At 43.0% G+C, this 27240-nt stretch overlaps 2 protein-coding genes across 2 annotated transcripts in view; both read right to left on the bottom strand.

The window, feature by feature from the left end:
- The window catches only part of SCRN1 (secernin 1), a 42336-nt gene extending 32617 nt beyond the window's left edge, over positions 1–9719 (bottom strand). Inside the window, exon 1 of the mRNA XM_036327736.1 lies at positions 9437–9719. The gene's annotated coding sequence lies outside the window, so the exon portion shown is untranslated. The remainder of the gene's footprint in view (positions 1–9436) is intronic.
- A 6616-nt stretch (positions 9720–16335) lies between these two features.
- On the bottom strand, positions 16336–25019 carry FKBP14 (FKBP prolyl isomerase 14). The gene is made up of 4 exons (XM_036327735.1): positions 24619–25019; positions 22560–22711; positions 19198–19325; positions 16336–18726 (listed from the first exon to the last, which is right to left on the bottom strand). Exons 1-4 carry the CDS (start codon positions 24813–24815, stop codon positions 18568–18570), a joined length of 636 nt encoding a protein of 211 aa, XP_036183628.1. The 5' UTR covers positions 24816–25019; the 3' UTR covers positions 16336–18567.
- Positions 25020–27240: the final 2221 nt, after the last annotated feature.

Genomic DNA, 27240 nt, shown 5'->3' with positions numbered 1-27240 from the left:
CCATATCCTCTTATAAGAAAGCCCTGAGTCTCCTGAGAGGGAGAAATGACTGTCTTTCTAAGCCAGTGATGGCGAACCTTTTGAGCTCGGCGTGTCAGCATTTTGAAAAACCCTAACTTAACTCTGGTGCCGTGTCACATATAGAAATTTTTTGATATTTGCAACCATAGTAAAACAAAGACTTATATTTTTGTTATTTATTTTATATACTTAAATGCCATTTAACAAAAAAAAAACACAAAACAAAAAAATGAGTTCGCGTGTCACCTCTGATACGCGTGTCATAGGTTCGCCATCACTGCTCTAAGCTGTGGGCTTATTAACTGTCTTGCAAATCACTGTGGCAGGTGCCTTAACTTGTGCACAGCCATGAAACCCAAGTGCCCAGCGAGGCTCGCGTCCTCTCCCAGCTCCCAGCTTCACCGAGCAGACTGCAGACGTTTACACCCTATGTCTGTGATGTCCCAACTTCCGGAAAAGCACAGAAGGAATTATTTTATTATCTTACTTATTGATAAATTCATTCTTTAGAGTATTGATCTTCCTGCTGAACTGAAACTAGGACAAATGATACTCCTGTATACATTGATTTTTCTCTCGTGCCTGCTATTGGAATAGGAAGGGATACATAAGGTGTGTGGGGAAGGGACTGTTGAACTAAAAATGGGGCTGTCAGCACCAGCTGCCGAAAGGCTCCTACAGCAGCTCAGACTCCTCAAGCTCTGCCAGAAAGGGAGACCCGACGAAGTTCTGCACTGAAGGCTCGAGGTGGTAGAGCAAACAGCTTTCGGAGTTCATTAGAAGGGACTGTTAGGAGCCAGTGATTTCCAGCTTCCGATTGGCAACGCCCAGACTTAGGAACTGTCTAATGAGGGGCAGACCGTGTTAAACCAGCTGGCTTGGATCTCAGCCCCGCGTCACCTTTCTGTAACAGGGAGAATGACAGGGTTGTGGTGAGGTTTAAAGGGGCGGAAACGTGCAAATAGTATGAGGTGCTCAGAATCCCAGCTGAGACAGAGTGAGGACCGAGTCATCTTGAGGGTAAGAGAAGGTACATGGGACGGCTGTTTGTCAAGGTCTGATCTGTCCAGGCTTCAGAAACGTGACTTACTCCTCGCGGCGTTGAAATGTTCTTTCACCTTTTGAAGATTTTCTTCACTCTCACTCGATGCCTTTTAAGAGCTGCTTAATATTCCCTTTCTCTGCCTTCAAGTGCAACACCTACCGCAGCGCCAGGCATCAGCTGCCATTGCTCCGAGCAGCCGGGGTGGCCCGGGGGTGGCAGGCTGCACCTTTGGTTTGGCCCACAGTGGAGGCATAGAGAGTGGGTTTTCTAATCTGAATATAGCAGCTAGCATTGTAACATCTGTATAAATTTTCTGTATAAATTCTGGCTTCTCTTAAAAACTTGAAAGGTCTGGCAACAGAGGGTCCACATTCTGCACAACAGGGAGACTGGACTGGGTAAGGGTGCCTCTCACGGTCCCCTCCATCCCTGACAGCGGCCAGTGAAGCGCCACCAACATCACCCTTGAGCTATTGTGTGTGTGTGTGTGTGTTTCCCCTCTTGTCAATGTCAGGTCAATTGTGCTCATGCATCTTGCCTGCTTGGCCCCATGTGCACAGGGCAAGGGAATGACACACTTTAGAGACAAAGGGGCCTTTGTTTAGGTCCCGACTCCACCCACTAACTGTGAGAAACAGCAGGTTATGAACTGACTCTGAGCCGGAGTTTCTGCATGTGAACATGGGACCAAGCCCTATCCACGACGTACCACTCGTGTTTACCATATGAAAAGCACCTAGTCTGTGGAGGTATACAGTGGGCACTCAATAAATGTTCACGTTCCTCCCCCAACTCCTCATGGTGATGCGTTTGCCAGTTTTGCACCAATCCCTACTCGCTCCTTCACCTTCTCACCAATGGTTGGCACCTAGCACATCAGACACACTCCCATTCCAAAGTGTAACTAAAATCGGCGTCAAGAATCAAAGTGGCACGGTGGAGCCCCTAGATCAAACACACATGACACCGTGGGGTTGCAATCGGTCAAGTCCAGACTATGAAACACTCATGGGGACAAAGCTGGTTTCTTCAACAACTACATCAGAAACTGCAAAGAAAAAAAATTAAGTTACTTAAGAGGCAGATCAGCCAACAGCAATGAATGGAACTTATTTGGATGCCAATTTTTAAAAACTGTACAAAAATTTTATAAGATAATTAGGAAAATGTGAACACTGGCTATTGGATGATATTAAGGAATTATTGTTCATTTCTGAGTGATAATGATGCTGTGGCTGTGTCAGAAAACAAAAGCCCATAACTTTCAGAGACATATACTGCCATATTTCCCAGGGAAATGATAAAATGAAAGTAACCCAGGATGAGAGGCTGGTATGCTTGAGATTTTCTATAATCAATAACTTTTAAAACGTAAAGCCCATAACAAGCTGTTTAAAATTCTTTTAAGGTTAGAAATGGCATTGGACTTATCTAATACAGAGCATTTTTTCTTGGAGTTACTACTTGTATCTATTTGGGTCTCAGATATCTCTTTGAAGAAGGATTATTGGGGCAGGAGGCATGGAAAGGGACTTCAGTTTGGCTTGCAATGTTAGTGCCCTGAGGTGCGTCCCTGGTCCCCTCTACCTGGCCGGATTTCTTTTCCTCAAGTTTTAAAATGTATTTTCTGCTCATCCTTCTGTGAGCCCCAAGAGGGCAAGGACTCCTGTGTAGATCTTTAGTTCCCTGGCACCTAGCACACAGGTCTGCACATAATAAGACCTCAATAAATGTTGGTGGGCAAATGAAGGGGGGAGGAGGTACCTATAGTTCATCTTCAGTGAAAGAAAAAGAGCAGGAAAATCTGATTTTGACAAGGTGCTGCCATGCTGTGGCTCCACCCATAGTATTCCCACTTGAGCTGTGCAGTCAGGGGAATCTCTCACAGAGCTTACATTATGGCTTTTTTTAAAGAGTCGGATAGCCTTAGCTGGTTTGGCTCAGTGGATAGAGCATTGGCCTGCGGACAGGAGTAAAGAGAAACTGGTGAAACTATGTTTAATAATATAGTTCTCTTAAACCCAATATATCCCAAATATTACTTTGGCTCAGTGGATAGAGCATGGGTCCCAAGTTTGATTCTGTTCAAGGACACATGCCCGGGTTGTGGGCTCGATCCCCAGTAGGAGGCGTGCAGGAGACAGCCGATCAATGACTCTCTCTCATCATTGATGTTTCTATCTTTCCCTCTCCCTCTCCCTTCCTCTCTGAAATCGATTTTTAAAAAAACCCCACATATTTTTAAAAAGAGTCAGACAGACCCAAATTTTGGATGTAGTTCCTCTGCTTACTCAGTTCTGCATCTATTAAATGTGGTCATGCTGCCTATGGGGATTAAATGAGATAATATATGCAGAGTATCTAAAATAGAGAAACACTCAAAAAGGATTTGTTCCCTTAACTTGTTCTTAAAGATCAGGGTTCCGAGGATGTCATGATAACGGAGATAAAGCAAGTAGATTGTGTGGAATAGGCAGGTGTGTGGTTAGCTGCCCTGGCATTCTCCGTGGGAAAGATCGGGGGTCCTCTCATTTCCTCCTGCTCTCCTTTTTGACACGGGTGCCAGTGTGTCCACTAATTTGGCAGGGTTGCTTTGAATTATGGCCTTTCTCTTACCACCGTCTGCTTTCCCTCCCATGTAAATACTGCATTGTGTATTCTCATTTTTTCCCATTCACGTGATTTGATATGTACCTGTTAGCTCTGCAAACTGGAATTTTTAAATATCTTCCCATCCTTAAAAAATGGTCGTTTACACTGTGTCCCTGTAAAAAAATTTAGCTAAAAATTTATTTCCTACAGAAGAAATAAAGTAGTGATAAGATTTAAATCTTGCTAGTAACCAGAGAGTTACTTTATACCTTACAAAATGGACTTAAAAACGACTTTGTAAATGTCCATTTATGCCATAGCCATTTGCTGTGTTTTATCCCATTTTTTAATTCCTTTTTTAATATATTTTTATTGATTTCAGAGAGGAAGGAAGAGGGAGAAATAGCTAGAAACATCCACGATGAGAGAGAATCATGGATCGGCTGCCTCCTGCAAGTCCCGCACATAACCCGGGCATGTGCCCTTGACCAAAATCAAACCTGGGACCTTTCAGTTCACAGGCCGACGCTCTATCCACTGAACAAAACCGGCCAGGGCAGAAAATTTATCCCATTTTTTAATTGAAAAGAACATTTATACATATATATGAATATATGTAAGTTAATATGTTACTATGTGTGGATATATATATTGTAAACCATTGGACTTTATTATTTTAATAATCTGATCACTGGTGCTTAAAAAGGACACTTTAAGACATTTCGTTTATTCTTTCAGGTCACTGGGGCACTGCTGAGTGCAATTTTAAAATACACTAGGGAGGTTTTATTGTGAAAGAAGCGAAAATTATTCAGAACGGTCCATCATTTTAATTGGGATTTTTAAGGAGTCTGATGAATTAACAGCTGATAAAATTAACAGTTAATTTTGAGCCCCTAACCACCTACAAGCACTTTTTTCAACCCAAGGAGAGATGGAGCTACAAACATGGTTTCAAGTTCTTCACCGTTTAGAATAAGAGGTGCTCATGTACACAACCAACAGAGGGCAGTAACCCAACTTAACCCCGTGATCGGACATGCTTATGGGAGCTTTCAAGGATGTCTTCCTTACCTTAGGGGAGGCTCAGGTTACATGTCTAACCAGTAAGAACAGAAGAAGAAGGGGCTCGAGATTAACCATCTTATTAACCACCTCCAAGCTCCTCTCTGCTTCAGGTGGGACTCGAGCTAGGAAGCCCCAGCTCCCTCCCCTGCCAGTCACCTGAGCACTCATTCTTTCCCCCCATCCAGCCATCCCCCCTCCAGCTTCTGTGCGGCTTCTCTCCTAACACATCCAGTCCCATGAACAGAATCACACACCTCAACCAACAACCCCGCTTTCTGTTAATGACCTAGACCCGTGGTCGGCAAACTGCGGCTCGAGAGCCACATGCGGCTCTTTGGCCCCTTGAGAGTGGCTCTTCCTAAGCCTTAGGAGTACCCTAATTAAGTTAATAACAATGTACCTACCTATATAGTTTAAGTTAAAAAAAATTGGCTCTCAAAAGAAATTTCAATCGTTATACTGTTGATATTTGGCTCTGTTGACTAATGAGTTTGCTGACCACTGACCTAGACCAAGACAGTCCAGGGGAAATATAATGGAAGACAGATGCGAACCACCTAAGTCATTTTATGTTTTCTAGTAGCCACATCTAAATAAGTAAAGAGAAACCAGTGAAAGTATGTTTAATAATATATTGCACTTAAACCCAATATATCCAAAATAATACTTCACTTTATAAGCAATACAAAATTCCTGAGATGTCTTAAAGTCTTCATATAAGTGTGTTATATCTGATGTGTGTTTTAAGCTCACAGCGTATCTCAGTTTGGACTAGCCACCTTGCAAATGCTCACGGCCACATGCGGCTACTAGCCAGTGGCTATGAATTGGACAGCACAGACTCGAGGCTCTCTCAATGAAGTGGTCCCAACTTTTATAAAGACTAGTTAGTGCTGGATAAAGGGATCATGGGTGTTTTTAAAAAAATAACTTTGGATTATCTATATTCTTTATTGTTCTCCAATAAACACAAATGGCATGAGTTTATGGATAGTGTCCCCAAAAATGTATACACACTTTGAATGATTATAAAGTCAGTGTTTATTAATGTATAGATCATCTTCAACATTTAAAAGAATCTACAGAAATTAAGTTTTGTTTTTTTTTTGTCAGTGCCTATTTTCAAACTGATGACAGTCTGGTCCAGGCACTGCTGATGATGCGGAGCAATGGAATCGCAAATATCACAAATCATTTTGTTCAGTATTTGTGTGTCCTAAATCCGTCGAATACTGCTAGTTTTGTCCCGTAAACTTTATCTTTTATGCATCCCCATAAAAAAGTCTAGTGGCACTTTCGGATAAATTTTCTTTGTTCAAAGCTTCCTCTGGCTTCACCCATTATTTCAAATCAGTTAAACCTGAAAAGGAGTGAAAATTGAGTTATCAGCTGTTCAAGTGTGTACACATTTTGGGGGGACATCCTATATCTTAAAAAACTTGTGATCTTTAGCCGAAGCTGGTTTGGCTCAGTGAATAGAGCGTCGGCCTGTAGACTGAAAGGTCCCAGGTTCGATTCCGGTCAAGGGCATGTGCCTTGGTTGCGGGCACATCCCCAGTGGGAGATGTGCAGGAGGCAGTTGATCGATGTTTCTCTCTCATCGATGTTTCTAACTCTCTATCTCTCTCCCTTCCTCTCTGTAAAAAAAAAAAAAAAAAAAAAAAAAAACAAACTTGTGATCTTTAACATCTTTGGCATATCAGGGGAATTTCAATGAGTGAATCCTCACACTCATGCTCTAACTCAGCTGTTCTCAACCTGTGGGTCGCGAACCCTTTGGCGGTTGAACGACCCTTTCACAGGGTCGCTTAAGACCATCCTGCATATCAGATATTTACATTATGATTCATAACAGTAGCAACATTACAGTTATGAAATAGCAACGAAAATAAATTTATGGTTGGGTCACAACATGAGGAACTGTGTTTAAAGGGCCAGAAGGTTGAGAACCACTGCTCTAACGCAAGTTGTTTTTTTAATGGCACACCTGGCGTCAGCATCTGTCCTCATTTCAACATATCTGGCCAGACCTAGCCCCTAACTACTTCACCATCGCAAATTATTCTTCCTGCTGCTTGCAAGCCGCCCACCTCCTCCTCTGCAGATCACTGGGGTGAAGGTACCGAATGCCCAGAAGGGTTTTCCATATCCTCCCGCTTCTGCACAAACACTAACCCAGGCACATTTTCTCGTATTCCTTTGGTAGATCTGAGGTCACTGGTATATGATTCAGAGAATTCAAGTACAAATTATAAAAAGGGCTCTGTCTTCAGTGCTGCTTCAAAGCATTTTAAGTCAGGCTTGTTATTTGCTTGTACTTAAAATTAGAGACATTCAAAAGCTATTCTATATCCCACTTTGTTTTCTTTTAGTTAAAAAAAAAAATTGGCCTATCGGTTGTCCGCAAGCATCAACAACTAATTTTTAATCAGAGAGCACATTTTTCACCTCAAAGGTTATGATTAAAATAATGTCTTTGGAGTTTAAATACAGAAGCAGTTTAGTCACCACAAAATGTGAACACGAAGCACAGACAGCTTAAGCGGTTAAATGGGCTTGAATTAGGGAACCTTAGATTTTTTTTTAATTCTTGGTACAGTTTGGTTTCAGGTTGCTCTGTTTGCCACTCTCATGACAGGTTTGCCCTATTCTTCCAGGCTTTGAAAGGTGGCATGTGGAACCCTAAACTGGGGGAGTTTCAAGACCTGGATTTCAGTCCTCGCTGCCAGTTGCCAACCAGCTGTATGACCTTGGGTGTGGTCACCCCCCCTCACTCCGGTCCCCCATCCCCTGCTAGTCTCAGCCTCCCAGGCTGTACAAGGGGAGTTAACATCATAGTGTTTTCTCGGGCTGCATCCCGCATGACCATTCCTGACCTTTGTGCTAATCTTCCTCCATCCCATAATCCCCCGAAACAAATGCTGCCTCATGCATCTCCTCTTCCTAAATGAGAAGATGGCTGGCAGTACAGCAGCAACATGGGAAAGGAAGGCTGCTTAAGAGAGAGGGAGAAACCCTGAAATGAGTCACCTTTCAAGAATTTACCATCCTCTGGTGTCTGGGTGCTTGGTCATGGTGTTAAATCAATTCCTGCAATGAGACTGGCTCTAAGGACCTGGCATTTGTTATGTCTACTGTTATGTCTACTATTCCTGGATGATGTTGACACTGGACACCCATCTCTCTTAAAAGCCAGTTGTTGGTACCAAGCAAGACTGCACTTATACCTCAAACAGACATCAGCAGCCACATTAATCAACTTTAGTGGAACCTGGAGAAAAATCAGATCAGAATCACAGAGAGTTTAATTGGGTCTTTGCACCAGCTTTTGATAAGTTAGAGAAAATAAATTATACAGCTCCCCAAATTTCCCACTCACCCTCCCCAGGAGCCTAAAATCTAGCCTGCTGCCAAAATTACTCCCTGTCCCTTAGGGCTGGGGAAAGCCTGCCTTCCCCACATTCCCTCACCCAGGCCCAAGCCAGGGGGCCCCGGTTGAGACTGGTCCATGCTGCTCCCTCCGGCCTGATTCTTCATGCTGCCATTTTGAATGAACACGGGTTTCCTCTGCAAGGGATGCCTGGTCTAGTCAGGCTTGGAACCCAGTAGACTCACACCCTGCCGGGAAGCCTGCCACGTCCTCATTCAAGATGCTTGCTAGCCAGAGTTCAACAGCAAATCCCGGGAGCCCGTCTTATTTAGCAGAACCCTGACTCGGTTTTGCATCACAGCACCACAGCACGTAACAGCTTCCTTAGGTGCACTTGGAGTTAATGGACCTGTTTAACCCTTAAACCCGGGTTCTCGTCTCTTCTCTAAAGTTCAAGCTCCTGCTTTGCAGACCGCACTCATCTCAGACCTCACGAGAGATGTCACCCACGATCGGCGCCCCGACAGACAAGAGAACCCAGGCCGCCAAGGCTAACTGAAGCGGATAATCATCTCGGAATGTCTGAGTGCCTTTTATGGATCAGTGCACACACACACACACACACACACACACACACACACACACACACACCATGGATCAGTACACACACACACACACACACACACACACACACACACCCAGCACCATCCGTTAACTTGCCCGACACCCTTCCCCACAAGAACCGCCCCGGGTGTGGCTGGAAGGCAAGTCGCGTTAAGTCCGGGCCGGAGAGGAGCAGCCTCGCTTGCCCTTAGGGGAGAGCAGATCCCGCACCGGTGGACGCGGGGACAGAGCCGGGCCACGGGCAGCGGCCGCAGCGGGCAGCCAGGTCCCCGCGAGCCCACCCGCGGCAGGTATGTGACCTCCAGGAGGGTGCCAGGCCCGCTCCCGCGCCCCAGCGAGCCCTGCACCCTGGGAGCGGCCCCCGGGGCGGCGGGGACAGGGGGCGCACCGGCACATCCCTCGCGGGGCAGCAACTTCATACCGAGACTAGGAAAACAGGAAAAGCCGGCGGGGGAGTGTGTGTGCGGGAGGCGGGGGCGGGGGTGGAGGGTATGAGAGTTAAAGGAGATAGGGCCAGGATGGGGCTGGGTGTGCAGAGCGGGGACACCTTCCGACCTGGCTGCAGCGCTCGCGCCCAGGGTGGGGCGTCCCTGTCCTGCGCCCCCGAAGCCCACAAACCCGAGTCATCCCGGGCCCGGCGATGGCGGCTGGGAGCGAACCTGCGGGAGCCGCGGTGCAGATGCCCCGCGCTCTGGGTCGCGCCTGCCGAGGCTCACCTGCGGGCGGCGGCTCAGGCTCGGCTCTGCGGCGCTGATGCTGCGGCGCCGAGGGTGCGGGTGCTGCTGCTGCGGGTGCTGCTGCTGCGGGTGCTGCTGCTGCGGGTGCTGCTGCGGGTGTTGCTGCTGCTGCTGCTGCGGGTGCTGCTGCTGCGGCCGCGGCTACTGCGGCGACATCCGGGGCTGCAGCTGCAGTGGCCGAGCGGCGGGGCGGTCGGCGCTTCCCCCTCCTCAGACTCCGGGCGCGCTGGCCCGCCGCCCCCGCTTACAGTTTGCTCCGCTCACGTGATGCGGGTCCACCCCGCCTCCCCGTCCCCTCCCCCACACCGCCACCCGGGGCTGGAGCCTTGCAGCACTGGCCTGTCTGGGCTGCCGGGGCTGCAGCACCGCGCTGGGCTGGGGAGGGGAGGGTGCCTGGCAGCAGGAGGAGCTGCCGCCAGGGCGGATCTCCCGGCAGAAGGTGGCTCTTTGCTCCATTGTTATTTCTAAGTCACCACCCGGGTGGCATCTGTCTCCAGAGGAAAACCCGGACTTTAAGGAGCCAGGCCCCGCTTCCTCCCGGGGCTTCAGTACCTAAGCGAGATTTCCCCTCGGAGGAACGTGTCCTGTGCGTTATTGACCTGCATATCCAAGCCAGTTCCTTGGTTTTAAAGATGCCATCCTGTGCCATGTGGATAGGCCAGACCCTAAGCAGGGTACTTGGGCAATGAGGCCCAAAGAAGTTAAGTAACTCTCCCCAGGTCACACAGCAAGTAGCAAAGCCAAGATTCCATCCCTGGTTTAATAACACAAACAGGTGACCAAGGGTGTGTGGGTGTGTGTGTGTGTGTGTGTGTGTGTGTGTGTGTGTGAATACTGGCATCAAGGTATTTGGTCCAGACATAACCATCTACCTGTTAACAAAGCACAGACTCTATCTTCTATGAAATAGCAAATAAGACTATCCTGTAAAGAGAAAGTCCACAGGAAAACAAAGGCAATACCACTCAGACACATGAAAAGATATTCACGCTCACTTCCCTTCAAATCAGATATACAAGGTCGCATTTTCCACCTGTCAGGTTAGCAAAAATCAAAAAGTTTTATAACCTCCACAGAGGACAATTTGGTAATATCGCCCAAATAACAGATATATATAGATAGATAGATAGATAGATAGATAGATAGATAGATAGATAGATATAGATATAAAGATATATATGTAGCCTTTGGAGGATTCCACGTCTGGAATTTATCCTACAGTTTGAAACAGGTGTGAAATGATATGAGTACACTGTTATCTGTTGCTATATTAGTTGTGCTAGCAAAGATTAGAAACAGACATCCGTCAATTGGGGGCTATTCAAATAGCAAAATATAATGGAACGCTATTCAGATATTTTAAAATGAGAAAGATCTCTATGTACTGATCTGAGAGATTTCCAACCCATACTAAGTAGGGGAAGGAAGCCATGTGCAAGTCATTGTGTGTTATCAGTTGTGGGAAGAAAAAAATATATGCCTGTACTCTTACTTGCATAGAATATCTTCGGAAGAATACATCAGAAACTGTAATAGTGGATGCCACCAGGGAAAACTGGGTGACTGGATGGAGGGAAGGAAGGAGACTTTATTGCATGTTTTTTTAATGTTATGCTTTTGCTTGTGGTCTGCCACATGAGCAAATGGATAGTAGGAGAGGGCTGAGGGAATCAGTGCAGATGCTGAGAACAGAGCAGTGACACGCACACTCTTGGAGCACAAAGGGGTCTTATTGTGCATTTAGTCCAACCAAGAAAACTGTAGCCCAATATCAATATTATATACTAGAGTCCCGGCGCACAAATCGCCTGGCCAGCGATTGGGGCCGATCGGGGCATCTCCCCCAGTCCTGACCAGGGCAATAGGGGCTCGGCAGCCAGGGAGGGACCACAGGAAGGCCCCAGGGTATGTCCGGTCCTCTCGCCCAGTCCCAATCAGCCGGACCCCAGCAGCAAACTAACCTACCAGTTGGAGCGTCTGCCCCCTGGTGGCCAGTGTGTGTCATAGCAACTGGTCGAGCCATCAACGGAATGGTCAACTTATCGGTCGGACACAGCATATTACACTTTTATTATATAGGATTTCATAATAATACTCTACTTTGAGATAGCTTGGGAAACCTGTATTTTGTCCAGTTTTCTACTTGTCACAATAGGATAGCAAATCCCACAGTAGTTTCTCCTTCATGGGCAGATGTGGAAGTCTAGGAACTATAATCTTAATGCCCCTAAGGAGCCAAGTGTCTTGATTTAGACTCAACTAGACCCACAATTGTAAGAACTACAAATGCATACTTTACTTATAGAATGTCTTCAACATACTAATTTAATAAGAAACATGATCAAACACCTATACTAGGAATTACACTATTGCTGCAAAGATGAAAAGGGCATATCATAGCCTCTCCTCTCAAGAAGTCAGAGGCAAGCAAGAAAAGTAAGTATAGAAGTAATGTATTTGTATATTATATGTTGCCATTAAGATAACATAAGAATTATGCAGAGATAAATACATTGATCTAGCATATTAGGAAATGTAGACAAGTTTTAAAAAGTGATCATAAATAAAGGTTACCCAAACCTAGACCAATTAAAAATATTATTGATGACAATTTTAACTTGTCTTCTAACCAGTATTATTGTCTAAAGAACCCTATGCAATGATTTTGAGGAGCTTGAAGGACATATGTAATTGAGGAATACCTTTAGCACATTGCTTACAGAGGTATTTTCCTTTTAGTGCTTCTTTGAGTGTATAATTGTAACAGGAAGAAAAAGATCTGTCATTGGAAAAATCTCATGGGAATGAATGACAGGCAATGTATGAATGAGACACTCATATATGAGTAAAAAGGCCTGTGTAATTGGCTTGTCTTGTATATAATCTTATGAGAACCAAAGAAAGGGATTAACAGAAAAGCCATTAAAAGATGAGAAAGAAGAGTATTAGTCAAGATTAGTCAACCACCTGCCTTAATTCCATGACAACCATGTTTAGGAGGCTAGTCTTCTGAATTGGTTACCATAGAAACAAACCTTTAGAATGCCCTCAAATCAATCTACAGAATTACTGCCCATATTGAGTATAAACAACATGGAGAGATTATAAATATCAAAATCTATTTTAAAATTATTTTTAGAATTCAAATGATCCATCAAGCCCTTTGGAGATTGCTAATTTATACAACCATAAATTTTAATTTGGCAAAAAGTGTAAAATCCTATTCATTATATTTAGGTGATGGGTTTCTAAATTCAATTATTCAAATGTGTCATTTCAATGGTTCCCATTTCATTTCAAATAACAGTTAATCAGTCTTCTGAACCTAGTTTTTAAAAAAATTATTATGTATGCATCACCCTCACTGCTCTGCCTTTAGGAGCCATTGGTGGATCCAGTCAACTGTACAGATAATTTAAAGGGGAATTGCTGATTGTTCATCTTGTGACTATCAAAGAACAGGCCAGGGGATTCTATGATGACCTTTGGGAATTTCCACCTATGTTTTTTTTCCTAGTTTACCTGTATGGAAATGGTCCACCTTATGCTATGTACAGTGTGTGTTTTTTTATGTAGCTTTATTGATTTCAGAGAGGAAGGGAGAGAGAGATAGAAACATCAATAATAAGAAAGAATCATTGATTGGCTGCCTCCTACACATCTCATACTGGGGATGGAGCCCAGAACTTGGGCATGTGCCCTGACCGAGAATTGAATTATGACCCCCTGGTTCATAGGTTGACACTCAACCATTGAGCTATGCCAGCCAGGCCTGAGGATCGTTTTAATAGATGAAACCTTATCTAGAATTGACAAAGTTGAGCCTATTATATCTGCAATTTTAATACCACTGCTCACTTAAGGTAATATATGACTTTAAACAGAAGTTACTATTAGTTATTCTCCAATTCTTTTTTTTAAAATAATATGATCCTTTTTAAAGAATAGTTTATTGATTTTTAGAGAGAGTGGAAGGGAGAGGGAGAGAGAAACATCTATGTGAGAGGGAGACATAGATCAGCTGCCTTCTGCACGTCCCCTACCAGGGATCAAGCCAGAAACCTCCTGGTGCAACAGTAGACATCCAACCAACTGAGCCACACTGGCCCAGGCTATTTTTCAATTCTTGAAAGAAGGAAACAAAAGTCTGTCTAAATTGTTCTAGGAATTAAATAAAGATGGACTTTCTATAAGTGACTAAACAATGATTCCATCTATTGATAGAAAGTATGAAATTTCTGACTCCAGAGAAAGCCTAGAGCTATTATGCTGTGGGGATTTGGTAATTAAAAGGGGATTCCATTGCAAGAGCCTTTTAGGTTCTTCCCTCTTTTTCCACAAGTAAAGTGCTGTCTCTTATTTTAAAGCAAATCCCCTGTATTTGTACTACTCTTCATGGGTATTCTACCCAAGTATAATTACCCATTTAATTAAACTTAGCTAGAAATTTAAGAACCACTTTTTAAAAATCTAGACTGTCTCCAACAGAATACCAGCGGGTGTGAGCACAATAGAAAGATGTGGCTGAATGTCATAATGTTCCCAGTTTCTAACCAGAGGTTAAAAAAAAAAAAAAAAAGAACTAGACTTAGAGTTATATTAACATAAAATGCAGCCCACCAGTGACTGCAACAAATGGGTGAGAAAATGCTGTAAGAAATTGGAATTAAGCCCCAGTGGGCCCCCCGGCCCTTTCTTCATTCTTTAGATTAATGAAAACTGTCCCTCACTACCTCACTTTACATTGTGTGTGGGATTGTTTTTCCTGCAACTATTTACTAAAGAGGACATTATCTTGAGCTGCTGCAGTGTGGGATTTTACCAGTAAGTTAATGACGTGACTTGTAAATGCCCAGAAATTCCCAAGTGGGATATACGTCAGCTGTTACTAGAGACCAAGGGACAGCATTTGCTTTACTCCAGATTTTTTTTTTTTTTTTTTAGGAAAGCCTCAGTAAACATCTCATGCCATTTGTCTTTAGGTCATAAAATAAAACTGACGTTCGTCTAGTGCACAGGCCCTCGCGTTGGCTCTGAAGATCATTGGCTGCCCTGTCCTCACTGAAGTCATGGCATCCCAGAGGCTTCCCTAGCAGCCCAGGACACAAAGAGCCTGCAAACACAGGAGCCCACAGACAGAGGGCTCGGGACCTCCAGGAACCTCCAAATGCTCCTTCCCAGTTCCTCAGCCATAACCTACGGACTGTGTCAAAGCCAGCCACGTAGTCCCTTTGATAAACCTCAAGCTGAAGCGGTGAAAAAGATTACTGTTGGTTTTACCTAGAGAACCACTAGAAAATTCAACCAAAATTATAACTTCACGCTAAATTGAAAGACAGAATTTCAGAGGGGAAATCATGTACTAGATAGAGCATTTCAATAACTGACTTCAGTAGAAAACTTTAGGTGTGTGCAGTCTATGGTTTCTACGTGGCATATAGTACTCTATGTATACACACACAAATATGCACATGCATACACGTATATGCATCTCTATATTTTAAAGATAACAGGTTTATTTTTTCCAAAATCTCTTGACTGTATATTCTTCTAAAGAAGTGGATGATAGGTAATCCTGAAAAAAAAAAATAACACAGAAGAATAATTTGTGGGAAGTCAAAGCTCTTTTCTCTCCTTTAGTAGGGTTATTAATACAATGACACTTCACTTTTTAAAGAAAAAGGTGGGAAAATGTATTTTTTTCCATAACATTGCACCAAGTTCTCTTTTCTCTTTTTGTAGTTTCTAAACAACTCTGAGAAATCACCCATGCACTCAATGCAGTGAGGAGAGAGCATGCTGATATCCAAGTAGCAGAACAGAGGTAAGCAATATCCTGTATCATGAATCTGATGAGAAATAAAATTCATTTCCACAAAGAAAGTTTCAAATAGCTTGTCTCCCATCTCATCCAGAAATCATTTCCTTGTTATTTTTACAGCACCCCAGCACTTCATTTAATTACATACGGTAATTTATAGCACTAATTTACTCAGGCATTAATCATAACACACAATGACACACAATAAAATTCCAAACCAAAGCAACAGTGATAGCCCTACCGGTTTGGTTCAGTCTGTGGACCAAAAGGCGCCAGGTTTGATTGCAGTCAAGGGCATGTACCTTGGTTGCAGGCTCCTCCCTGGCACGGGCCCTGGTCAGGGCATGTGCAGGAGACAACCAATCAATGTGTTTCTCTCTGTCTTTCCCGCTCTCTTCCACTCTCTCTAAAATTTCAATGGAAAAATTAATCTTTTAATTTTAATTAAGATTAAAATTAGCCCTAGCTGGCATGGCAAGTTGGATAAAGCATCAGCCTGCAGACTGAAGGGTCCCAGGTTTGATTCCAGTCAGAGGCACATGCCCAGTTGCGGGCTCAGTCCCCAATGGGGGGCATGCAGGAGGCAGCCAATCAATGATTCTCTCTCATCATTGATGTTTCTATCTCTCACTCCCTCTCTCTTCCTCTCTGAAATCAATTAAAAAAAATTTTTTTTAAAAAAGATTAAAATTAATCCTCGGGTGAGGATTAACAACAACAAAAACAACAACCCACAAAACAACAGTGATAACTACCACCATTAAACAAAAAAAAACCCACATACACTTTCTCCAGTACCCAACGTTCAATATTAACTATTGCTTTCAATGCTCAAGGTTTAATGCGTATTTATTTCAAAACAATCGAACCAAACCACAGCTTTCCTTACAACTATATCTAAACAGAGTAATCAGACACATTCAAAGTGTCTTTATACCTCTCCCCAAACTACCTGGCCATCTTCCTCGCCTGGCTTTTATATAAAACCTAGGAAGAACAGTTAAGAAAATCAGTAAAACTGCTGAAGAAATTGGTGAAGAATTTTTCAGAAAACCAATTCTTTTCCAAGTAATCTTTATGTTTGAAAAGAATACCAAATAACACAGTCCTACAAATTTAAATAGGACCCAGCTAGCAGGATTAATGAGTTCAGTGGTACACAAGTGAAGTCACAGTTGGTGTCTGATTATTCCCACAAATGGAAAGGTGCAAAGAGACAACTAAACCAAAAAAGGCAGTTAACTTAAAGACAACCCTAACCTAGTGACTTTTCATTTCCTACTTGTGTCCAAACGTTAGGATGGGAATTGATACAAAGTCACACGAGATGAAGGAATATGCTGCCTGAATAGTCAGAATCCTTTTTACTTATCTTGCTCTGCCGTAGACAGCGTCAGTAGCCACTCACTTCCTTCCCCCTCATCATGCCGCATAGGCTTTCTGTGCTGTGACTTCGAACTCCTCCAGGTTGAGGAAAAGGGCAGTGAACTTAAAAAAGTTTTCTAGCTATAGCTGATTTCGCCAGAGAAAGGTGTTAATGAGGAAGACGTCAATACAGAATCAGTGAAAGTAGTCTATATCTGATGTAACAGTTGTTCATAATTGTTTAAAGAAAAAAAAAAAATCCAGAGCTCCACAGGCATGAAAGGACTAAGATACACATGGGGAACCTCACACCACATTGGGTCTTTGAGGCAATTCATGGCTGACCCCAAGGTTTTTCAAGAAACCAGAGCCATTTCTGGATCGTGGGGAGAATTCTATGGCACCAGAAATAGCCAGTAAAGTATCTTCAAAGGATAAGGACCCACACTGAAGAGAAAATTAGACCCAGTAAATGCAAAGAAAATTTTTCTTTTCAATATACAGGGCAGTAAAAAGATAATGAACTTGAGGACTGAAGTCTGCTTCAGTAAGTTAGCTGTTGACCATAGTCACAACAATCTCGTTGAATGACAATTTCCTCACCTATAAAATAGGTAAAATCCACCAGCTTTTTCCATGGACTTCAGATCCATGAGAGTTAAGGTCAGTGATACATTTGAGAACACTTGGTAAATGAAAAGACTGTTTTTATTGATTTTTTTTTTTTAGAGAGATAGGAAGGGAGAGAGTGAGAAACATCAATGGGCTGCCTCCTGCATGCCCCCTACTGGGGATTGAGCCCACAACTCAAGCATGTGCCCTGATGGGGAATCAAACCAGTGACCTCTTGGTGTATAGGATGACACCCAACAAACTGAGCCACACGGGCCAGGGCTAATATTCTTAGTAAATGGGGATTTGGACACTTTTTAAAGTATTGAGCATAAAAGCCAATTGAAGAGAACATAATAAAATTATCAAACTTTTGACCTAGGATAGACCTTATTCAATAGCAGCTACTGTGGGTCTGCCTTATTTTCTGATGGGGCAGAAATGGGAAAATTTTGATTGGTTAACAAATCATGACATAATGTTATTGTAGTATAATACACTAGTTATAGACTATTACTTTAAAAACCAGAAAGGATAATTGGTTAGCCTTAAAAAGTACGCACAGACTAAATACAACTTTCTACCTCATCTACAATATTTTGACACATTTTATTAGGAAGCAACAAACATAAATTATTTGTTCTACTTATCATGATAAGTCAGTAGTAATCAGGAACCAAGCCTTATACCATAGCTTAAGTTCTGGGCAGAATGTTCAATGTATACACACTTAGAAGTCATTAACTTGTCCATCACTTCAGCATTGCACATCTCCTCAGTAAAGCAGTAACTGTTAACAAGTAAGGTTCAACAACCATCTTCCCCGTTGCTTCAAGCAGAGACTCAAAGGCAGATAGCACTTCCATTATAACATGAAAATAGTAAGCTTTGGGTTATTGCAAAAGGTTTGCAAATGTCAGTATCTAACTTAGTGAAAATGGGGGCAAGCAGAAACAGAGGGTACGGATTTGTGCTATACTTGCTCTTCTGTTGGGCAAGGTCCCCATTGTAATATTTTAAAGTTACAAAGTTGTAAGTTATAAGACTTCATAGGTGAAAGTAGAAAATGGTCCAGAATTCTCCATATTCAAAGATAAAAACATTTTTTCTTCCCAGTAATTCACCAGAAAGAAATGGGTACTTAGAAACCCTAAGGGGTTCTTTAAATAACATTCAGAAAAAAATATACAAAAAATTTTTAAAAAAAACAAAGCAAGAATGGAATAAAACAATGTTAAAAAATAAGACTTTCTTTAAAGACGGTTGCCCAATCTTTAAAGATGGCTGCTATATAAAAGGGGCAGATGTATCTCTATAACTCGTCATGTTTATATGTAAATTCTCTGGCAGATATAAATCCATCCTTGTCTTCATCTTCTTTATCAAAAATATCCTCCACCAAAACATCATGATGACTTTCATTCACCACTGCACCGTGCTTTTCAAACTCCTTCTTCAAATACACTTTAACCTACAAAATAATGGTCTCGTTAATACTTCTTACTTGTAAGATAACCTGCATTGAGTCAAACAGTATCACAGACTGGACTGGTAGCTCATTTAATGATATACAACAACTGCTTTATGGCAACTATTTCTCAGGATAGCTATGTTTCTTATACAGAACTCCGAAATGGGAATTGTCTTGGCAAAATGAATCTTTCAAAAACTTAGGGCAAGACAAAATAGTCAACCTTATTTATACACTGGGGAGAGAGAGAGAAAAGCAAAAGAATAAACGGTGTTTTAAAAGTCTCAATATATCTCTTTCCAAAACAATGATTTCCTATGAAAAAGCCCATTTTCAAAGCATAGGCACTTTAAGAAGTTTTATAAATAACATTTTACCCAAATTAAAAATAAATTTTCTTTTAAAACATATTTCTAAAAAAGTGAGCTGAAAGAAGGGAAGAAAGAGAGAGTAGGAGGAGGGAATGGTCACCTCATCTTTAGAGAGTTTCCAGTCGTCATTAAGATCCATTTCTTGGAATGATTCATGGGATCTTGGTCCATTTCGAATCTCCAGGAGGTCGATGTTAAATATCAGTGTGCTCTCTGGGGGTATTTTACCTAAATGCGAAGTGGGGGGGGGGGGGGGGGGGAGGAGAGCGTTCAGTTGTATTTAAAAGATCCCAAATTTTGATGATAGAAAACTTACGGTACTGGACAAAATATTATTTTAATTGAATTAAATGAAGAGCCCTCCTAAGATTATCACATATTAATTTCCATTATAATCATATTTGACTCAAACAAATAGAATAAAGAAGAAATAATCCAAATTAATAGGTCAAAAGCAGTCTGATTTTGGTTTTGCAATTAAAAATTGTTTTACGTACACACACATACACACACACATTCATGCCTAATGGCCTGGGGCAGTGGTCGGCAAAATGCAGCTCGCGAGCCACATGCGGCTCTTTGGCCCCTTGAGTGTGGCTCTTCCACAAAATACCGACTTCTGCACATGGGTCACGAAGTTTCAATCACACTGTACGTGCACGCCCGCACGTGGTATTTTGTGGAAGAGCCACACTCAAGGGGCCAAAGAGCCGCATGTGGCTCGTGAGCCTCAGTTTGCCGACCACTGGCCTGGGGTATTAAAATTTCAAATGTAATTAAGGTATTACATATTATAAGTCAAAAATGACTTAAGGTGCTTTCGATATTTCAGAGTTAATTATAGCACAAGTGATTTACTAACTTGAGTCAGAAAGTCCTGACCTAGAAATATAAATCACACTGCCATTTCTGCCACTGGAGGTGGTTTATAATCGGGTGAGCTCTGGCATCATACTATCTAGGTTTGCAGCTTACTTCTGCCTCTCTCTAGGCCTCAGTTTCCCCATCTGTAAAACACAAATGACAATAATGCCCACCTCCAGAGTCTATTGGGGAGATGAAGGAAGATAAGTCCATGCAAAATACTTAACATTTTGCTTGATAAATGGTAAGCTCTCAATATATGTTACTAAGATATAATTCTCTTACGGGCTTTAAAAACAATTCAAGCCTGGCCAGCGTGGCTCAGTGGTTGGGTGTTGACCCATGAACCAAGATCACAGGTTCAATTCCTGGTCAGGGCACATGGCTGGGTTGGGGGCTCACTCTCCCCAATCCGTAGTGAGGGCCATGCAGGAGGCAGCATTCTCTCTCATCAATGTTTCTCTCTATCCCTCTCCCTTCCTCTTTCTCTCTAAAATAAAAATTTAAAAGAACAATTCAGAAAGGATTAGCAATTTCAGAAAGTTAGGACATTGCACATATATGGAAGAAATTTCAGGAGAGGGGATAAATTAAAACACATTGCTGACAAGGGAGATGAAAAGCTTTAAAAGTGAGAAGAGCATTGTTAAAGTCCCAGGGACTTTAAAAAAAATTTTTTTTCTGGGAAGTAGAGACAATTTGCTCAACTGTTTCCTAATAACTATATTTAACATACAGGTCTAGGTAAACACTACAAATACTTCTTAGTCTCCCCATCCCACATATTTCCACGAAAGGGCATTTGTAAGTGCTGAAGGAACGAAACTCACGCTGCGTGCTGAAGCCTTACCTTTCAGATCTAGACAGAGAATGGGCATGCACTAGGTCGTCGGGAAAACCGGAAGGCCGCATGCAAACGAGGTGCTACAGGACTACAGAACTAGCGTTAGTACATATTCACAGAGTTAGTTTCATGGAGCTCGTCAGAAGGAAATGACTCCTATTTAGATCTCTACTTGTTATAAAGTGAAAATGAGTTAAATGCAGGGTGGCAAAGAGTAATGGACTAATGCTATGTGTATAAATATTAAAGATGAGAAGATAAAGATGCAGGAAGGTGAAAGAATACATTTGAACATCAGAGAAACATTTTCTAGATACTTGATTTTCTTCTCTCAAGAGGATTATTAAAACAAGGAATTAATTTGTTAGTACATCCCATTCTATGCATAAGATTTATACAGCAAGTTCAAGTTCCATTTTAGAATATACAATGCTTCATGTATGACCCCTACGTTCTTCCCAGGAAACTGGGACTAGGGTTCCCACTTTGTAAATGGTTTAGACCTAAGGATATTGCGAAGTCTATATTCCTATTGCCTCAGAGTGGTTCTTCATTTTATTCTAATGACTACTTAATTTTTTTTTCTTCATTATGTAGGTAATATGTGCCCACTGCAGAGGATTTGGAAGAGGTAGAACCAGAAATACAAATAATTCCCAGCCCCATTATTAACATTCTTTTTATTTCTTTGTGATTCACATTGTGTATAAAATTTTTTCTAATACTTACTATCATAGTATAACATATTCTATAGCTTCATTTTCTACTTTCATATATAATGAAATCATACACATTTTGGATATTTTTTTTAAGCTTTGAAATGCCATTTTTAAGTAACTGGGCCATATTTTATTTCACTAAACCCTTCTCATTATACACTTAAGTTGGTTCCAATTTTTCTTGCCATTAGAAACAACACAGGAATGGTTATCGCTGTTCACAAATGTTTCTTCTGATTCCTGTGTATTCCCTTAGGTTAGATTGCAATAAAGGAATTATCGGCTACATGCACATCCCATGCTTGAAACATCTTCTGCGCAGCCTTTAGAAAGCCACACAGGTTCCCACTCAACCACAGGTGTGGGTGCCTGCCCTGGGCCAGCGAGCACACTTGCTTCTGTTCTACTAAACTCATTTCATGTCACTCCATTAGTTTTCTAAGTCAAATCATTAAAAAATGTATAAGTTTTGTTGTGGGGAAACTTCAGTTGAGTATCACATACTGCCCACATCTAGTATTGCATGTAATGCCTTAAAAACCTATCTTTTAAAGGTCCAACTCATCAATCCACGTATGTTGAGTGATCTATCCTTTTGCATTGTTAAAATAAATTGGCGAGTTTCAGTTGGGGAGGATGAAAAAGTTCTGGAGACGGACAGCGGTGATATTTGCACCACAACGTGAATGTACTTAATGCCACTGAATGTCATTAAAATGGTGAAATGGTAAATATTATGTTATGAATTCTGTACCACACACACATACACAAAAGAAGCCATCAGATTGTGAACAATGTGAATAATGGAGTTGAAGGTTCCAGAACCTTTTTTCATTGTTAGCTCAGTTGACCATTAGATATTATGGCTTTAATTGGCCATTTCAAATAATAATCAAGACATAATTATATTTCCCAAAGAAATACAGATTTTCTGTTTACTGTTAGAGGGGGAAAAAAACATAGTATTTACACTAACTTCTGTCTCCTAATTTAGAAAGAACTCTATGCTATAGAAAAACGTAGAATTGTTATTACCTTTTCCTTCTTTCCCATAGCCCAGGGCAGGAGGAATGACGAGCTTTCTCTTCTCTCCCACACACATTCCCGTCAAGCCCTGGTCCCAACCTTTGAGAGCCTCCAGGATGCCCAGGGTAAACCAAATGGGCTGACCATTGTTATGTTTGTGGCTACAATAGAAAGAAAATGCATTAGAACATTTTAGTAACTTTGTTATTGCTGTAGTACATTTTTCCCACCCATAGTGATTAAATTTGGAAATTAATGAAAACAGACACACACACACACAAGTCAACTTTATGATATAATTCAATTCACTGTCCAAATTTCTTTTTTTTTTTTACCCAAATTTCTTGATGCAAATTTCACACTGTTGACTTAGCTAGAGAAGTACAGATGGCATAATAATAAAAACAAACAATTATTATTTTAAAAATTTGTTACTGTTTTATTTGTTTTGTTTTGTGTGTGTGTGTGTGTGTGTGTGTGTGTGTTTTGAGAGAAAGAGAGAGAGAGAAAGAGAGACAGCAAAATTTGTTGTTCTGCTTATTTATGAATTCATTGGTTGCTTGTTGTATGTGTCCTGACCAGGGATCTAACCCTTAGCCTCGGTGTATCAGGAAGATGCTCTAACCAACTGAGCTACCTGGCCAGGGCTTAAAAATATCAACAATTATTTTAGCACTTACCACATACCAGGCATTACCCCAAATACTCTTCTTCTTTTAATTCTAACAATGATCATACGGGGTAAGGACCATTTTCCCCTGTGGTACAGATGAGGAAACTGCGGTTAAGTGTGCCAGTATCTGACTTAACTACAAAGTTCAAGGTCTTAACCACAAAGTGATGCTGTCCCAGGTGCAGAAGAGAGAGAAGAAGAATTAAAAGTGGCTGGGTTTGGGGAGGAGGAGAAGGGCTAGGGAGAATTTATGGGTCCATACCCACACAGACACTGAGGGGCAGGAGCATAGCATCTTCTCACCCACCTACAAACTTTCCTTATGTACAGCCTGCTGACGGCCCTGATAGCTGGAAAAGGCTGCTCTTCCACCTCCACCCCCCCCCCCCCCCCCCCGCCTTTATCCCGGCTCAGACCCTGGCCCACCTCTCTCCGCAGGGGTCTACTGTGGGGTGTGCAGGGAAGCCTGGAGGAATGGCCCCCCAAGGATGGAGGAAGAAGAGAATGGTCAAGATATCCTGGCTGATGAGCTAAAGGAAGGCCAGCCCAAGAAAGCCAAGCTGTGGAGCTCCTGGAGGGATTGAGGGCTGAGAAGTGTCTGAGTCCCTGTTAGCTCCCTTTGGGCACAATAAGGAAAGTGTTCTTCTAGGCAAGTGTATCTTGTAGGAGAGAAGGGCAGTCGCCCTACTAGGTTTCAGGGGTACCACGATCCTTAAGTCTGGATAAAGGCTATTACTTCCTCTTTTCCTCCATTTCTCCCATGATCAAGGGAACTTTTGTTCCAATTGTAGAAAATCTGGGAAGGGTAGAGAAAAAAAGGAAAAACGAATCTACCACCCAGCGGACTGCAGTTTAGGCACACTTCTTGTCACGGCAAAGGGATTTCAGCCTCTATTTATTTACCACATAGGCTATGGTTCTAGAAATGGCAACCATGCGTTATAAACGGGTCCATTTATGGTACTTCTTCATCATTCTCAGGGCAGGCAGTTCCTGGCCATTTACACGGAGGCTGCACGACCACAGGGCCCTCGGCAGTTACCAGACGTTAGTAGCAAACCGCTGAAAAGTGGCCCGTGACTATCACCGTAGCCCACCTAGGTTTTTGGTTCTGAGACATGGAAGACTCTAGGTCTAATTTTTGTAATCATAAAAATTATTTTATAATAATAAGTGGTCCTTCTTTATCTTGACAACATGTTTCCAACAAGACCTGCAAAGATCTCCTTACATAAAATTGGCTTTAAACAATTTTCTTTCCCTAAAGGAGGAAATGAGACATTTCCGTTTTTTAAAAAATATGGTAAAACTTGGTACACGCTAGCTTTCCTGCCCAGGGGCTGGGGTAGGTGGGCGGGTTCTCAATGGTTTTACCTGCGGGGTCGAATGACTTACGTGGAGTGAAATAAAGAGCCATCCTTTTCTAAGTAGCCTTCGTAGTGGACCAACATCAAGTCGCCCCCCTTGGTCTTGCGATGGCAGATGAACGGCTTCTGGAGCACTTCGACCTTCACTTCTGGCTCGGGGATCAGCGCCCCACTCAGGGAAGTGACCAACAGCGCCAGGACCGAGTTCCACAAGAGAAGCCTCATGTCGCTGGAGCAGAAGTTCCTACAAACACAGAGGGAGGACCCCGGACCTCATAGAGTTAAGGGTGTAGCTGATGGCTCAAGGGCGACGGCCTCGGGCAAGTTCATGACTCTCCCTTCCCAGCAGACGTGGCACGTCTACTACCCGCAACTTTCCCACGCACTGCGACCTCGCCTCTAAAGGGTTAAACCCAAACCCCCGAGCCGGAGTGGCTCTGACTACGTGATCGTCGGAGAATGTCGGCCTCCCATTGGCTGGCAGTGCTGTCCTTCAGATGCCTCTCAGCCAATGATGTTGCAAGAGGGTAATTTACAGCCCTCTGGAGCGGGAGTCGCCCGGCGGCCACCCACCTGGAGTGGTCCTAGAGCCCGGCGGATGGAGGCATACCCCCACTTGGAATTTTGGAAGAGAGGTGGGGCGCGGAGATAAACCCGGAAACTCCCCGGGCAGATGTGCACGTGTCAAGTACCCCGACGGAGGGAGGTGGGAAGATTCCTGGGGCCTTGTGAAAACTGTACAAGTTTCCGGAAATACTCATTTACTCTCGCTGTAGGTGAGAAGCCCCCACAATTTCACAATCCAAGACTCCCGCTATTGCTTACTATTTACTATAACTGACCCGGCGGTTCTCAACCTGTGGGTCGCGACCCCTTTGGCGGTCGAGCGACCCTTTCACAGGGGTCGCCTAAGACCATCCTGCATATCAGATATTTACATTACGATTCATAACAGTAGCAACATTATAGTTATGAAGTAGCAACGAAAATAATTTTATGGTTGGGTCACAACATGAGGAACTGTATTTAAAGGGCCAGAAGGTTGAGCACCAGTGGCAGAAGACTTACACCGTCCTGTAGGGTTCCCGTGGGTGATCTTCACTACACTGCCCGTAGGCAGGGTCTTTATCCCATATAAAACGCGTATAGGTAAGCTAGGAGAGATTATGAGTCCTGTTTAAGGTTATTCAGCCCCAAAGCAGTTGAGCTCCGCCTTCAAACCAGGTCTGATGCATTCTACAACGCCGCATAGCGTTTATGGCTACTAATAATGTATCACTTAGATGTTCTTACTGCAGAGGATCAATAACAGCTTCTATTGAGGATAAGCGCGGCACACTTCCGCTTAGAGAAGAAACGGTAATCACGGTTACGAGTTACATAGGTTCATCTCAGTTTAAAATGTTTTAGTTTTACATTTTCCCTCTAATTTCAAAAGCAGTACATGTTCATTATACTCGATTCGGAAGAAACTGTAAAGCACTAAAGTAGGGTTTCCAGTGAGAATACAGGAGCTGGATGCCATTTGAATTTCAGATAAACAACGAATTGTTCTGTATTTTTTTTCTTTTTTTTTAAATGTATTTTATTGATTTTTTACAGAGAGGAAGGGAGAGAGATAGAGAGTTAGAAACATCGATGAGAGAGAAACATCGATCAGCTGCCTCCTGCACATCTCCCACTGGGGATGTGCCCGCAACCCAGGTACATGCCCTTGACCGGAATCGAACCTGGGACCCTTCAGTCCACAGGCCCACGCTCTATCCACTGAGCCAAACCGGTTTCAGCTGTTCTGTATTTTTATTTGCTAAATACGGCAAATAAACCTTATACTAAATAGGAAAAAAAAAAAAAAAAAAAAGAGCCGTGGCTGGTTTGGCTGAATGGATAGAACATCAGCCTGCGAACTGAAGGGTCCCCGGTTCGATCCCGGTCAAGGGCACATGCCTGGGTTGTGGGCTCGATCCCTGGAGGGGCCGTGCCAGGAGGCAGCTGATCAATGACGCTCTCATCATTGATGTTTCGGTCTCTCTCTCCCTCTCTGAAATCAATAAAAATATATTTTAAGAAAAGAAAAGGGGGAGGGGAGATAGCCTATAACGCCACAAATAACCTTATCATTTTGGTGCATGCTTCTGTGACATGTGCCTAAAATAACTTGGATCCCATTGTACCCTTTGTTTCGTAATCTGCTCTTTCCACTCATCTATAGTTAACATTCTCCCTGCTCAGATAACCTTAGCCCGGAACGTTCTCACACTTTCATAGGCCTAGGAACCCCATGCAGATTGCGATTTAGGAGGTCGGGGCTAGAGGCGAGATTCTGCAATTCTGACGAGCTCCCAGGTGGTGCCAGTGCTGCTGCCCACGGGCCACATTTCTGGTAGCCAGGCCTTAGCATTTCGACATTGCGTTCACACTGGCCACGCAGCATTCTGTCGCGAACCTCCCATCATCTCCGTAAGCCCTATTGTTGGGTCCCTCGAGTGTGTAGGACCAATCGACAGCCTTGACATCGACAGAGGACCAGAACCCAGGGGCCGCCTCAGGGGTCACGTGAACCCCCAAACATCGCGAGGTGGGACCCGACCTATCCAGGGCACCATTCACAGCGAGCGCGTTGCACACCTGTCCCAGCGGCTCCCCGCCC

The sequence above is a fragment of the Myotis myotis genome, unplaced genomic scaffold, assembly GCF_014108235.1.
Source record: "Myotis myotis isolate mMyoMyo1 unplaced genomic scaffold, mMyoMyo1.p scaffold_m19_p_11, whole genome shotgun sequence".
Classification (NCBI taxonomy): Eukaryota; Metazoa; Chordata; class Mammalia; order Chiroptera; family Vespertilionidae; genus Myotis; species Myotis myotis.
Note: the sequence above shows the minus strand (reverse complement) of the source record. Positions and strands in the feature narration are given on the sequence as shown.

Excerpts from the sequence above, each read along its gene's own strand:
- FKBP14 (XM_036327735.1), bottom strand. The coding sequence starts at position 24,815 with ATGAGGCTTCTCTTGTGGAACTCGGTCCTGGCGCTGTTGGTCACTTCC. Across the intron at positions 22,712-24,618 it reads GGCTCTTTATTTCACTCCAC|CCACAAACATAACAATGGTC; the intron begins GTAAGTCATTCG and ends TTTCTATTGTAG. Across the intron at positions 18,727-19,197 it reads GGAAACTCTCTAAAGATGAG|GTTAAAGTGTATTTGAAGAA; the intron begins GTGACCATTCCC and ends ATTATTTTGTAG.